General features: G+C 64.6%; 1 protein-coding gene across 9 annotated transcripts in view; it reads right to left on the bottom strand.

The window, feature by feature from the left end:
• ADGRB1 (adhesion G protein-coupled receptor B1) overlaps positions 1-13,670 on the bottom strand; it is a 95,947-nt gene that overhangs the window by 57,028 nt on the left and 25,249 nt on the right. For all 9 annotated transcript variants that reach the window (XM_074387230.1, XM_074387232.1, XM_074387231.1 and 6 more), the window contains exons 4-16: positions 12,350-12,460; positions 11,768-11,932; positions 11,369-11,533; positions 10,861-11,025; positions 9,846-10,010; positions 9,529-9,630; positions 7,951-8,057; positions 7,601-7,795; positions 6,771-6,839; positions 6,035-6,143; positions 2,121-2,264; positions 1,517-1,592; positions 1,209-1,311 (exon numbers count right to left, since the gene is read on the bottom strand). In XM_074387230.1, coding sequence (XP_074243331.1) covers positions 1,209-1,311; positions 1,517-1,592; positions 2,121-2,264; positions 6,035-6,143; positions 6,771-6,839; positions 7,601-7,795; positions 7,951-8,057; positions 9,529-9,630; positions 9,846-10,010; positions 10,861-11,025; positions 11,369-11,533; positions 11,768-11,932; positions 12,350-12,460 — 1,676 coding nt within the window. The remainder of the gene's footprint in view (positions 1-1,208; positions 1,312-1,516; positions 1,593-2,120; positions 2,265-6,034; positions 6,144-6,770; positions 6,840-7,600; positions 7,796-7,950; positions 8,058-9,528; positions 9,631-9,845; positions 10,011-10,860; positions 11,026-11,368; positions 11,534-11,767; positions 11,933-12,349; positions 12,461-13,670) is intronic.

Raw genomic sequence — 13,670 nt, 5'->3', positions numbered from 1 at the left:
AGACACAGGTATGCCGCCAGGTGTGCTGCCTGTGAGCGTCCCTTAACAGACTGCGTTTTGCGAGGGGAAACTGAGTCAAGGGTGGAGATGGCAGTGGCCTAAGGTCACCTGGGCTTGGCTCAAGCCCCCACCACCCATGTGGCCTTGGGTAGCTCCTGGCCCCTCCCAGAGCCCAGGTCCCGTGGCCGGGCTGGGCCGAGTGGCTGAAGTCCCTCTCCCGGTATGAAGCAGGGTGATGGGAAGTGAGCAGGGGGCAGCCGGGCACCAGTGGCCTCCGTAAGCACCCTGCACTGTTCTGGCGTCCTGCTAGTGTTCCTGGGACACAGCCTTGCCAGGCATGCCGGGCGCCGGCACTGCCAAGATGGGTCTGTGATAGCAGCGAGGGGCCAGTGCTCCTGAGAGTGGTTCTCAGCGGCGGCCTGCTCCGAGAGCTGTGAGACTCAGTCCTCACCCAGCCCTCCTGCTCCCACTTGATGAGGGAGAGAACCATGGCACAGAGAGATTGAACAGCTCTCCCAAGGTCACACAGCTGGAAAGGACGGGGCTGGGTTCCCCCATGGCTTCCTACAGCCCTGGCCTGAAGACCTGGCACTGCCCGGTCCTGGTGTGGTAACCCAGGCAACACATGCCCTGGGGGCCCTGGCTCTCAGCCCCTCCTCCCCGGGGCCCGATGAAGAGCTCTGGAGAGCTGCAACTAGCAGAGCTGGGACCTGGCTGGGGCCACACAGCAGCGGTGACCTGACGGCCTGGGCTCCCTGCTGGGGAGTTTAGGGAGGATGCTGTCCTGCTGAAATCCCGGGCCCCTGCAGGCGAGGTCTGGCGTCCACCCTGGCGGTGCCGGCAGAGGGCGTACTTGCACCCCCAGCTTCTCGGTGGCCAGGCGTTAGGGGGCCAGGCGGCGTGGGACAGGCTCCCTTTCTCAGAAGGGGAACAACCAGACCAGTGGGGCTGGAGGGTGGAGCGGCTGTAGCCCAGGTGGGGATCCAGGCACAGACGGAGTTTCAGCACCAGGTCAACCTGCTGTGTGACCCTGGGCAAGTCACGCACCTCTGAGCCTGTTTCCCCCCTGCAATTCAGGGGTAAAAGCAGCTCTCGAAGGTTAGAGCTGTTCTGAGGAGGCCCCGGAGGCTCAGGGGCTGAGGGCTGGGACACGGTCTGTGCACACGCGTTTCTGCAGGCACCAGAGTGTGCACGCGGACGGCACTCACATTGTACATGTGGGCAAACTCAATCTCCAAGGGTGTGCGCAGGGAACGAGGCGGCGGCTTCACAGTCACGGAGATCACTTTGGAGTTCAGGACGGTGGTGTTCCTGCAAAAGCCAGGGCAGCAGGCCTCAGGGGAGGCCTCCTCACCCAGGCTCCTCCCGGCCCTTCCCTAGGTGCCCTGGAGGGTCCCTGCATGCCTCGCCACCCTCCCCACCCAGCCCATCGTCCACACTCCCCCAGGACCCCTGGCCTCCCCCTTCACCTCCTGGGCCGTGGTCTTGCCTACCCCACCTGCCCTGCACTGCCCACCTCTGCAGTGCCAGGAAGCTGCCCAGGTTCCGGTAGAGCACGGTGCCCACCACAAACACGGACGCTTCATCGGCCTCTGGAAGAAAGTGCACTGTCACCCCCGGCCTGCCGTCCCCACAGCCAGGGCGAGGCATGGCAGCCTGGCCTGGCTCCACTGTCGCTGCCTCTGCCATCCATCCTCAAGGTCATGTCCAGGGGGATGGCGAGGCCCACCCCACCCAAGAACACAGCGCTGCAGCCAGGGAGCTGGGGGGACAGCTTGAATCCCAGGTGGGAAGAGGGAGACCAGGCCGTTCCCTGGGGCATCCTGAGAGCTGCAGGCAGGCAGGACACGGCTCTCTTCCTAGGAACAGGGTCCTGGCCCTGTGACTCCCCGTCCCTCCCCGAATTGAGGTAGGTCATGCTGACTCCTCTGCCTGGGCCTCAGGGTTGAGCCGAAGGCCCTGGCCTCAGAGAGGGCAAGGAGGGCTTCCTGGAAAAGGGGACCCCCTGGGGAACCGCCCGACTCTGAGGCAGCAGCTGGACTCCAGAAGGGTGGCGACCGTCTGACTCTGGGACCCACATCTCCCATGAAGGCCCCTACCCCATTTCCAGGGCCCCTCACCTGCCAGCCCCGTGGAGAAGACGCTCTTGGACACAGTGACCCTGTCCTCTGGCACCTTGGCCCAGTCGCCCGTGGCCCGCCAGCCCTTCATGGGGAAGCTGATGTCAGTGGCTCCGCTGGCTGGGAGCTTATGGATGCTGAGGACTGCGGGCAGAGGGGCAAAGGGGTGAGAGAGAGAGGGAGGGAAGGAAAGTCACCAATGTGGCGGGGCCTCAGCGGCAGGAGTGGGGTGCAGGCTGGCAGTGCAGGGTGATGCCACAGGGTGCCCATGGCTCAGAGGGAGGCATGTGGGGGCCATCTGCCCCAGCGCCCAGAGTACAGACCCTAATTCCCTGCTCCCCGGGCCCTATGCAGGCTCCGCACTCCTGGGGTGAGCCTTGTCCCCAGACCCCAGTGAGGTCCAGGAGCAGGGACAGCAAGGAACACAAGGCAGGGGCCGGGCCGGGCCTGGTCCTGCTGAGCTGGAGCCTCGGTGATGGGCAGGGGGCCTGCCCCTCTCACCCTCCATGGCTCACAGGTGATCAAGGCAGAGTCTGGGGTCTGTCCTATGTCCGTGGAGGAATCCGCAGGGGCCAGGCACCGCCTCTGCACCCCCACTCCCTCCCAGGACAGGGGAGCCCAGCTGCCCACCGGTTCTGTGAGCTGATCCCACCTCCCCTCCCTCTGTAGAAGGCAAGCAGGGGCGGCCCTGCCTCAGGACTCAGACAGCAAAGGGCTGCACAGGCCGCCATGGAAGAGAGACCCAGCGTTCCCACCCACTCTGGGAAGGAAGGCGTTGGGGGTGCGGAAGGGCCCTGAGCTCAGGGTGGAGGGTCATGGGGATGAGGCAGCAGGTTTGGGGGCAACCGGATAGACAGTTTGAGGAAGTGCCACTGGGGTGGAAGCCACTGTCGGCAGGGACCCCCCGCTCTGGTGGGAACGTGGCCCTGGGGCCATGGCCTCAGCCCTCGAAGGTCCCACTGGAGCCTCAAGAAGGCAGCCCAAGATGGGGCAGGGCGGGCGGCGGCAGGAGCATCAGTAGGGTCAAATGCAGCGGGGACGTGGAGGGCCGAGCACAGGGGCTTGCGCTGCGGATGTCACTGGCAGCCCCAATGGAGGGCAGAGGGCATATGGACTGGGCGGGCACTTGGTGCGGAGTGGGGGGCGGCGCAGGAGGGACCAGCAGAGAACCCAGACAAAGGAAATGTGCCGGCCACCCATCCATGCCCCAGCGTCTGCCCCCATCCGCTAGCACAGCTTCCCAGCAGACACGCTGGAGCATGCGAAGGGGTGGGAGGCGGGACACAGGGTCACTGAGGGGCGGCGGAGAGCTGGCCACGAGCGCCAGTGTGGGCTGTGGCAGGTGTGCCCAGGTAAGGGGCAAGTTTCGAAATCTTTCATTGGAACAGGATGAAAAGTGGCAGAATTATTGAAATAATCGCAGTAAGTCATGTTGAGGCTTCTAGTTGAGACATTTCACCGTGGAAAAATCAGAACTTTGTCTTCTTTTTTCTTGTTAAAGAGGCAGCCTGTCACCCAGGTGGGAGTGCAGTGCTGCGACCGTGGCTCACTGCAGCCTCGACCTCCTGGGCTCAAGTGATCCTCCCGCCTCAGTTTCCCTAGTTGCAGGGGCTACAGGCTTACCACCATGCCTGGCTAATCGAAAGGAAAATTGCAGAGACAGGTTCTCACTGTGCTGCCCAGGCTGGTCTCAAACTCCTGAGCTCAAGCGATCCTCCTGCCTCGGCCTCCTAAATTGCTGGGATTACAGGCAGGAGCCACCGCGCCTGACTTCAGTCTTTAACGTCAAAGGTTAGTGCTAGTTAGCCTCCCAGGGACGTCACAGCAGACATGTCCACCTGTGTTGGACGTGGTGCAGTGGGACTTGGTGAAGCGCAATAGTCCGGCAGCTCTGTTTCCGGCAGCCACGTGTGAATGCCGCCGCGCACAGGCCTGGCCGCAGGGAAGCGAGGGCTGCTTTGTTTAAATGTCCTCGGACTGTGTCTGTTTTAGGCCTGGGGAGGGGGCGCCTCAGGAGTGCCGGGCGGCTTCTGACCAGATTAATACTGAAACGGTTATTTCCACTGGTGAAGCCACTGGGTCACCAACCCCGGCCATGGCAGATCTCTGGGTTTCAGGCTGGCTGGAGGGATCAGAGGTCAGGCCTTCGAAGTCTGTCTACACGCAGCCTCGATGTCACTGTGGCCCACGGCTCGCCGCTCGGGAGGGCTTATTTATTTCATCTGGTTCGTATAAAGAGGCGCGATGGGAAGCCAGTCTCGCTGGCTTCTGGTGCCTGACTCCCAGTGAGGAAGGGGTGTAGGGGTGGGGCCTGGGCAGAGCAGCAGGGTCCTGGGAGCGCGTGACTGGCCTGTACGGACCCACAGGGCGTCTGGGGCAGGCCGCAGCTCGAATGTGTCCTGTGAAAGTTCATGTGCTGGAAACTGAATCCCCAAATTCATCTGTTAACGGTACTTGGGGGTGGGGCCTTTGGGAGGTCATGAGTGTGGGCCCCCAGGATGGCTTTTGTGGCTTTATGGGAAGAGCTGTGTCTCACGCGCTGCCTCCACCGCACTGAGCTGTGGCAGGATGAGCGCTCACTGGGAGCTGGAGCTGTGACCTTGGACTTCCTGGCCTGCAGAACCTGTCATCTTTATGGATTACCCCTCAGTGACAGCCCTGGGAAACGCTATGAGACAGGGCTATGGAGCATGGAGGGTCACCGCGGTGCCCAGGGTTTGAAGTGTGTGCGGGCCACTCTGAGGCCCCAGGCCGTGCCGGGTGCTGCGGGAGCTGGCCACCAATTGTGTCGTGGCCAGCAGGGCTGAGAGCCCCATCCTACACCCACTCCCCATGCAGCCACACACACCCTCCCCTCTCCGGGCCTCTTGTATCTCACCCAGAATATGAGGCCAGGGAAGGAAGGGGGGCACCCTAGAGGGGTGATGCTGGGCCAGGACCCAAGGCCAGCCAGCCTGGAGCCACGCAGACGCCACCCACTGCTGACCTTCCACAGCACCTGGGCCTGAGTTTTCCCACCTGTGAGAGAAGGGCTGGCCCCACCAGCCTCAGAGGCGCACCCAGCTCTGACCTCCGGAATCCTGAGCTCTGAGGGCAGAAGGCAGTGCCAGGACTGAGGACCCCCAGCTTAGGAAACACGGGGATGTTTATCCAGCCCAGGGCAGCTCTGTGCCTGCTGCCACAAGGGCATGAGTGTACGCACTGGACAACGCCCCAGGGTGTGTGTGCTGCCACAGCTCAGCCGATCCTGGTCATATCACTAGAGGTTAAGCATCCTCACAGGGGAGGTGACACTCTCCCTCCTTGGTGTTCTGTGGATCACAGCTGGGGTCAGCACCCACTCCTGGGTCCTCCACTTCAAGGGAGTCTCTGATTAAGGCGGAGAAAGTTTAGGAAATGTGGCTTCTGAGAGGTATTTGAGGGCACTGTGGTGACAGTCATTAAATGGAATTCCTGTGCACATTGGTAACGACAGTCACCTTTCACCTGAGGTTCAGGCGCGCACTCGCCTCATCAGTCTCTACCTCCCCATGAGGTGGGCACCGTTCATCTCATTTTAGAAACGACGAAACTTACTCTACTGACACCACAGAGCTGGGTGGGGACTAGGCGCCCCGCCACGGCCCTGCTGAGGCGGAGACACGCAGCCCGACCTGGAGCGCGCCACAGGGAGGGCCCGGGGTGACAGGCAGGGAGAGCCCACCCCAGTGGGCTCCCGTGAGGCACTGGCTGGGGAACGGAGCTCCCAGGTCCGGTCCCCGCCCAGGCCACGTCGTCGCCCCTCAGGAGACTGAAAACCACCCATCTGAGAAGTCGGCCGGGAGGGCCCGCCGGGGCTGCCCGGTCACCCCCTCTCCACAGATGTGGACGCTGCAGAGCCAGGCGTGGGGGTGGCAGAGGGCGGGCAGGCTTACCCAGGTTGTCTGTCACCTGGTACGCGTCCCTCAAGTCCTTCATGCGGAAGCCAATGACGTCCACGAAGTCCTCCACCAGCCGGAACAGCTCCTTCGCGTTGGGGCCCGCCTGGGGGGCAGGGGGTGAGCAGCCCAGGGAGGAAGCCAGAGCTCGGTGAGCTGAGACCGGCCGCGCCGCCCCTCGGCCCCTGCCCCCTTCCCCTCCCCGTTCCTCCTTTTCTGATCGGCCATTCCCTAACATTTTGAGGAACCAGGGCTGGTGACCTCTGAGGACCCACTTTGGGGATGAGAACACAGATGCCCAGAGGGCCTGCTGTGCCCTGCCCATGGGGGGCTCAGGCTGGGGAGGGGCCTCTAGATACCCACAGCCCCCATGCTGGGTCCTGCCCGGGGACAGGAGTGGCGGCCGGCTGGAGGTCAGCCTGGGGCAGTGAGCACTGCCCGCTCCCTGCCATGAGGAAGGCTCCATGTCCCAGCCGCCTCGGCATGCCCATGTGCTCAGCTTTTTCCAGAACCTCCTCGCTGAGCCCCATGAAATGAACTGTCCTTAGACAAACGAGGAAGTGGACTGGGAACGCTGAGCTTCCTCAACACCGCCAGCACCAGCAAGAGGCCATCCTGGGATGTGAACCCAGAGCACCCAGCGGGGCCCCACCCCAGGCTGGCTGGAGACCAGGAACCGCCAGCTGCCTGCACCCCTCCTGAGGCTGCTGACCGTGGGGGCCCCAGGTCCTACCAGCTGGGCCTCCTCCCACTTTTCCCGGTTCTCCTCCGCCAGCAGGTTGCTAAGGATCTGGACAAAGTTCTGAAAAGAGGAGAAAGAAGGGCCCGTGACAATCACAGCTCAGTGACCAGGCTCAGGATTCAGTGTGTGAACAGGGTCAGGGCTCAGCCTGTGACCAGGCTCAGGGTTCAGTGTGTGACCAGGGTCAGGGCTCAGCCTGTGACCAGGGTCAGGGTTCAGTGTGATCAGGGTCAGGGTTCAGTGTGTGACCAGGGTCAGGGCTCAGTGTGACCAGGGTCAGGGCTCAGTGTGTGACCAGGATCAGGGCTCAGCATATGACCAGGGTCAGGGCTCAGTGTGTGACCAGGGTCAGGGCTCAGCGTATGACCAGGGTCAGGGCTCAGCATGTGACCAGGGTCAGGGCTCCATATGTGACCCGGGTCAGGGTTCAGTGTGACCAGGGTTAGGGCTCAGCATGTGACCAGGGTCAGGGCTCCATATGTGACCCGGGTCAGGGTTCAGTGTGACCAGGGTTAGGGCTCAGCATGTGACCAGGGTCAGGGCTCCATATGTGACCTGGGTCAGCGTTCAGTGTGACCAGGGTTAGGGCTCAGCATGTGACCAGGGTCAGTGTTCAGTGTGACCCGGGTCAGGGTTCAGTGTGTGACCACTGAGCTCTGACCCTAGTCAGTGTGTGATGTGAGATGAGGTCAGGGTTCAGCCTACGGCACGGGCTAAGGCCTGGGCTGTGGCCAGGGTTGGGGACCCGACTCTGGGGTCCAGGAGGGCTCTCCAGACACCTTCCTGACACCCTCTTCCAGGACCGCCCTCGGGGAGCCCACCTGTACGTCCCCAGGGGTGGGGCTGTAGTATGCCCTCCGGAAAATCTCTGTCATGTTCCTCAGGACGTCGATGGTGGACAGCAGGTCTCCGCTGTAGCTGGTCCCATCCTGGGAGATCTCCACCAGCGTCTGGATGACCTCCGAGACCCCTTCCCCCGGCAGCCCCCGCTGGGCCTTGGCCAGGTGCTCCCGGGTCTGGGGAAGACGCAGTGGGCATGTGCCTTCGTCTCTGTGGGACATGTCCAGGCAGCCACCCAGGACCTCCCACACCTAGGGCCCTCTGCAGGGTCCCAGCCCATGTGCCCGGGGTGGCTGGAGAGGGACTGGGGACCCCTGGCACTGGGCCTCACCATCATCTGGATGTTTCTGTAGTCGATGGACACACATCGGATATAGGTGGGGGGCTCCCAGTAGGCGATGCCTTCCTCGTCCAGCTCACAGCGTCGCAGGATGAGTCCTGGGGAGACCCCCCCTTCTCAGGTGGACACCCACTGACTGGCCCAGGAGTCCCACCCTCGGCCCTGGCAGCAGACCCTCTGGATGGACCCTCTGGCCCCCAGAAGCAGGGACTTGCCCATGGCCTCATGCCAAGAGCTGAGCCCGTGCAGGGACCTCGTGCTTTTCACACATTTTGAGCCGCTACTTGCCCCATGGACTCAGGACCTGGCGGGAGCTAAGCCTTCAGGGACCCCACTGCGTGGAGGTGGTGCTCTCGGCCAAGTGGGGGCTTCGGGGTTCAGCCATGGACTGCTTCGGAGCCCCTTCTAACCAACCTGGAGTCCTGGAGAGAGCAGGAACCCCGGCCCCTTGCCTGGCTGCATGCACAGGCTACAGGGGCCTCGGCCTGGCCCGGAGACACAGGGGCAGCCTTGGGGTGCCTCGGGCATTGAAGCGACAACAGCCTTAAACACGGCACACCCCGTGACGCAGAGCTCACTCCCAGGACATCAGAGAACGGGGACAGCTGAGCGTACACAGGGCGTCAACAGCTACCGGGAACCGTCGAGGCCCCGACACCAGATGAGAGTCGTGGGCCTGGATGCAGAACCCGGTTCAGAGGAGGCCAAAAACGAGCAGCACCAGGAGACCCAGCCGCACACGCGGGACGAAGGCCTGGGGGGCGCGCCACCGTGCCACGTGCACACGGGCGGGGCACTCTGTCTCTCAGCATTTGCAATCTGCTACCAAGAACACTCCCTGTTCTGTCATTGGGAGAGCGAGGGCCGAGCGGCAGCCTCAGCTGGCAACACGTGGTCCCCGTCGCCGACCCCACGCCTCCCCACCGCGGCTCCGAGCAGAGGAACCCCGGCGGCCCTCATCCCGCAGATGAGAACGCTGAGGCTCAGGGAGGTTGAGTCCACTTCTGAATGTCACACAGGGCAGAGCCAGAGTTTGAGCCTGGGCTCCCAACCTCCCTGCCTGCGGCCTGTCAGACATGAAACACCTGCACCCCTATTAACAGGAGGGGCGAAGAAGGCCGCCCCAGGACAGCCAGCCCCTTCCCCATGAGCCCGCCCCTAATGCAGGAGCCCCTTCCTCAGGAGCCCGCCTGCTTTCCCCATGCCCCCCAGGCACTCCCTGCTTAGGGCTGGCATCCAACAGAGCCCTCCTCTTCTTGCCCCTGCAGGCCCAGGGCACAGGCATTCACTTCCCTGTGCCTCAGTTTCCCAGCTGTAAGTGGTGGCGACTTCTTGGGCTGCTGAGGCTCCATGGACATCTTGCGTGAGGGCTGAGCACGGGGCCAGCCCCTAGTGAGTGAGTGCTCAGAACCGCGGCTGCAGAGCTCCCGCCCGGTGCCCCGGGCTTGCTGCCCCACTGCCCCGCGCCAGCACATGCAGGCCGTCTGGGCTCTGTGTCTGGGCTCAGCGTTGGCTTCACCATGAGGACAGGATGGGAGCCCCACATACCACGTGCTCTCCAGCCCTCACCTGTGGCGTTGCGGGGACACCGGACGGCAGCCACCTCTCCCGCTGGGGTCTCCTTCCAGATCACGGCACCAAAGTTGTCCTCATCACAGATCTCATGGGGCTCTGCCAAAGGGTGCAGCACAGGGGTTCAGGAAGGGGCACTGAGAGCCAGCAGCTGGCTCTGGAAGGCGCAGACCCGCAGGGTGCCTGGAGTGGGCATCACTGTGAGGACAGGATGGAAGCCCCCCCCATACACCATGCGGGTGACAACCGAGACCAAGCCAGCCTGACCACTGCCAGTCCTCCCCAGAGCCCAGCCCAGGCGGAAGGGGCCTCACCGGGACACCGCTGGGTGCCGCACTGCCGGTACTCATCATGGGGGCCCTGGCAGGCTGCTCCCCCGAAGAAGGGCCCGGAGCAGACACGCTCCCGTCGCTGGCTGCCGGCCCCACATGTGACGCTACAGCTGCCCCACGATGCCCAGGCCTGCCACCTGCCGTCCACTGCAGGGCACGGGCGACCAGGAGGGTGGGGTTCAGGAGCCACAGTGACACGGGGACACAGAGACAGGGGCCCACACAGAGCCGTGCGGCAGTGAGACGCAGGGACCCGGGGTGTGGGGCAGGAAGTCAGGAGAAGGGAAATTCAGACCAGGAGGGGAGAAACCCGCCATCAGCTGGATACAAAATAAAGCAAACACCCCACATGCAGCCGACCCCACCCCGCCATGTCCCATTGTGCACCCCACAACCCCACGGCCACCGCACACACCACTTCCCCCATGGACACCCAATTCCACTGTACACGTCACACCCATTTCCCTACGGACACTCAATTCCCACTATACCACACACTCCGCTTCCCCCACAGACACCCCAATTCCCACTGTGCACCCCACACTCTGCTTCCCCCACGGACACCCCAATTCCCACTGTGCAGCTCACACTCCCTTCCCTCACGGGCACCCCAGTTCCCACTGTGCACCCCACTGCCCCAAGGCTACCCACACTCCACTTCCCCACGGCTACCCCACACTCCACTTTCCCATGGACACTGCAATTCTACTGTGCACCCCACTACCCCATGGCCACCCACCCTCCACTTCCCCCACGGATACCCCAAGTCCCTCTATGCACCCCACTACCCCACAGCCACCCCACACTCCACTTTCTTCCATGGACACCCCACACTCTACTTCTCCCACGAACACCCAGAACCCACTGTGCACCCCATTCCCTTCTCAGTCACATGCCAGGGCCCACGGTCACTCCCACCCCACCGCAGGGCCTGTCTCCTCCCTAGAGGTTCCCGCTTGTGAGGTGCCCCCCGACCCCCGCCCGGCGCACCCCTGACCTGGGCACTGCTGCAGGAAGCAGTCTCGGGTCTCCACCCAGTGGCCCTGGCACTCAGCGCCCCCGTAGGAAGGCCCGTTGCACTCACGCGTGCGCTGCTGTCGGCCCTGGGAGCAGCTGGCGGAGCAGGTGCCCCAGCTCGACCACTCGTTCCAGCTTCCGTCCACTGCCCGGCCCGGGGGAGGAAGGAGACACGAGGTGGCGTGAACACCCAGGACCCCAGTGCCTGGCTCGGGATGTGGGTATGAGCACCCGGGGGGCTGCTGCCTCACACCCAGCCTGGGACATGGGTGTGAACACGCTGGGGGCCACCACCCACACCCAGCCTGGAATGTGGCTGGGAATGCCCCCAAGATCACACCTCAGCCTCCTTCCTGAATCCGGTCTGAGATTCCAACCTCTGAGCACCCTGAGCCCCCAAAGCTGGGCTCCTGGGCCTGGCCAGCGACCCGCTGTGACCTCCCCTTTCTTCCCTTCCTCCCTGCCCCTGCGCCCTCCCTCTCACCTACCAGGGCACAGGGCGATATTGCAGAACTTGGTTTGCTTCTCTGGGCCCTCACAGGGGTTGCCCCCAAACTGGGGGGGCCTGCAGGTGCGCGTGCGATCCCGAAAGCCACGGCCACAGGTGCTGGAGCAGAGGCTCCAGGGTGACCATTCATCCCAGGCACCATGCACTGCAGAGAGATGGAAAGCACTGCTGCCCTCTGCTGCCACCGCCCCTGCTGCCCCGGCCCCCCGCTGCCCCGGCCCCCCGCTGCCCCGGCCCCCCGCTGCCCCGGCCACCCGCTGCCCCGGCCCCCCGCTGCCCCGGCCGCCCGCTACCCCGGCCCCCCGCTGCCCCGGCCGCCCGCTGCCCCGGCCCCCCGCTGCCCCGGCCCCCCGCTGCCCCAGCCCAAGGCCCCACCCACCTGGGCACACGGCAGAGTTGTTGCACAGCCGCTGCTCGCGCAGGGGCCCGCTGCACTGCGTGCTGTAGGAGGAGGACACGCAGAAGCGCGTGCGGGTCTGCCAGCCCTCGCCACAGGTGCTGGAGCACACGCTCCACGGGGACCACTCCTCAGCTGCTGGGTCACCTGCAGGCCCCACTACAGTGTCACAGGCCTGCTGCCCATCGGGCCGCAGTCAGACCTCGGCCGGACCCCACAGCGGGAGGGCCGCCCTGCTGGGGAGCAGGCAGAGGGGCTGGGCAGAGGCCCCGGGCCTTCGAAGCAGGCTGATCTCAAGAACTGGCCATTTCCCCTATAAGGCTGGGAGCTCTAAGGGCCAGCTTGTGCCATCCCTGGGCCTCTGGGGTCTGGCCGGGGACAGGCCTCTTCACCTCACACCAGTTCCCCTAACGCCAGGCAGCCGGGAAACAAGAGTCCTGCACCTAAGGGGTTAGTCTAGTTACGGCACGTTATTCAACTCACTACTCCTAACTAGCGGTGGCTGTGAACTTACGGTGTTTTCCCAAAGCCCTAGTCCTGCCCAACCCCCTCCCGGCAGCTCACCGGTCTGGGGGGCCGGGAACCCGAAGTGCTGCAGCTCGTCACCCAGCTCCTCACGCCGCCGGGCATCTGTGGACCTCAGGGACTGGCTCCGCGAGCTGGTGCGCCCAGCGGCTGCAGGACGGGCTCAGGTCAGCGCAAGCGCAACGCTTTGCCCCCATCATCTCTCTCTGTGGCCACAGTGCTCTGAGCTCTCCAGCACTGGGCCACCTGGCCCCACTGGGCAGCTGCGAAGCCAGGGACCAGACCGCCCAGCATGGCACCAGTCCTCGTCTGGCCACCAGGGGTCCCTTCCTGTGGGTCCTGTCTCCCGTGCCCCGTGACCCCTTTCTCACTGCCTCCATCGCCCACAGACCAGCAGTCACCTGCAGAGCGGCTGCCCTCCCCGGCCTCGCACCCCAACAGCGCCCCTGCCTCCCTCCCGCAGCCCAGCCGATGCCCTGGGGCCCTCCCCAGGCTCCTGAGAGGAGCTCTTCTCCCCAGAAAAGTTCACCAAGGAAAAAGCAACCCAAATAATCACAGTCTCATGACAACGTGATTTAACTTTATGAAAACAGCCAAGAACATGCATGGAGCCATTAGAGAGCCTGGAAGCAGCACCCAGCTGGGGCAAGCAAACTGTCTTGACCAAGGCTCCAGAGCCGGCCCTCCGCATGCCCTCCCAAGACCCCAGTCCACAGACAGGAAGAAAACCCCACCTGGTCCCACGCAGCCCCACGCACCACACTCTTTGGGGTCCTAACCACTGCTCCTCTGGCTAGACCCCACCCCAACGGGCCAGTCCTGAGTTTCGGTCCCGCTTCTCAGAGCCCAGAGCCACCCTACTCCCTTTTCCTGCAGGCCCCGCCCCTCCCTGGTTTTGCCCCAAGCCCCGCCCAGGCCTTGCACCGCCCCTAGGCCCCTCCCTCCACCGGCCCCTTCCGCTCGAGGCCCCACCCCTACGAGGCCCGCCTCTCCAGGGCCCCTCCCCCGCCCGGCCCTCATAGGCCCTGACTCTACAGAGCTCCGCCCCCGCTCCTCCCACCCCCCCCGTAGGCCTCGTCCCCGCCCCTCCCTCGCAGGCCCCGCCTCTCCAGGGCTCTGGCCCGCCCCTCCCACCCAGGCCCCGCCCCTCCCTCCAGGCCCCGCCTCTCCAGGGCCCCTCCCCCGCTCCGCCCTCATAGGCCCTGACGCTACAGAGCTCCGCCCCCGCTCCCCCCAAGTAGGCCCCGTCCCCGCCCCTCCCTCCAGGCCCCGCCTCTCCAGGGCTCTGGCCCACCCCTCCCACCCAGGCCCCGCCCCTCCCTCCAGGCCCCGCCTCTCCAGGGCTCTGGCCCGCCCCGCC

The sequence above is a fragment of the Saimiri boliviensis genome, chromosome 15, assembly GCF_048565385.1.
Source record: "Saimiri boliviensis isolate mSaiBol1 chromosome 15, mSaiBol1.pri, whole genome shotgun sequence".
In the NCBI taxonomy this organism is placed as follows: domain Eukaryota; kingdom Metazoa; phylum Chordata; class Mammalia; order Primates; family Cebidae; genus Saimiri; species Saimiri boliviensis.
The sequence above is the reverse complement of the archived record's forward strand: the minus strand, read 5'-3'. Positions and strand labels throughout refer to the sequence as shown.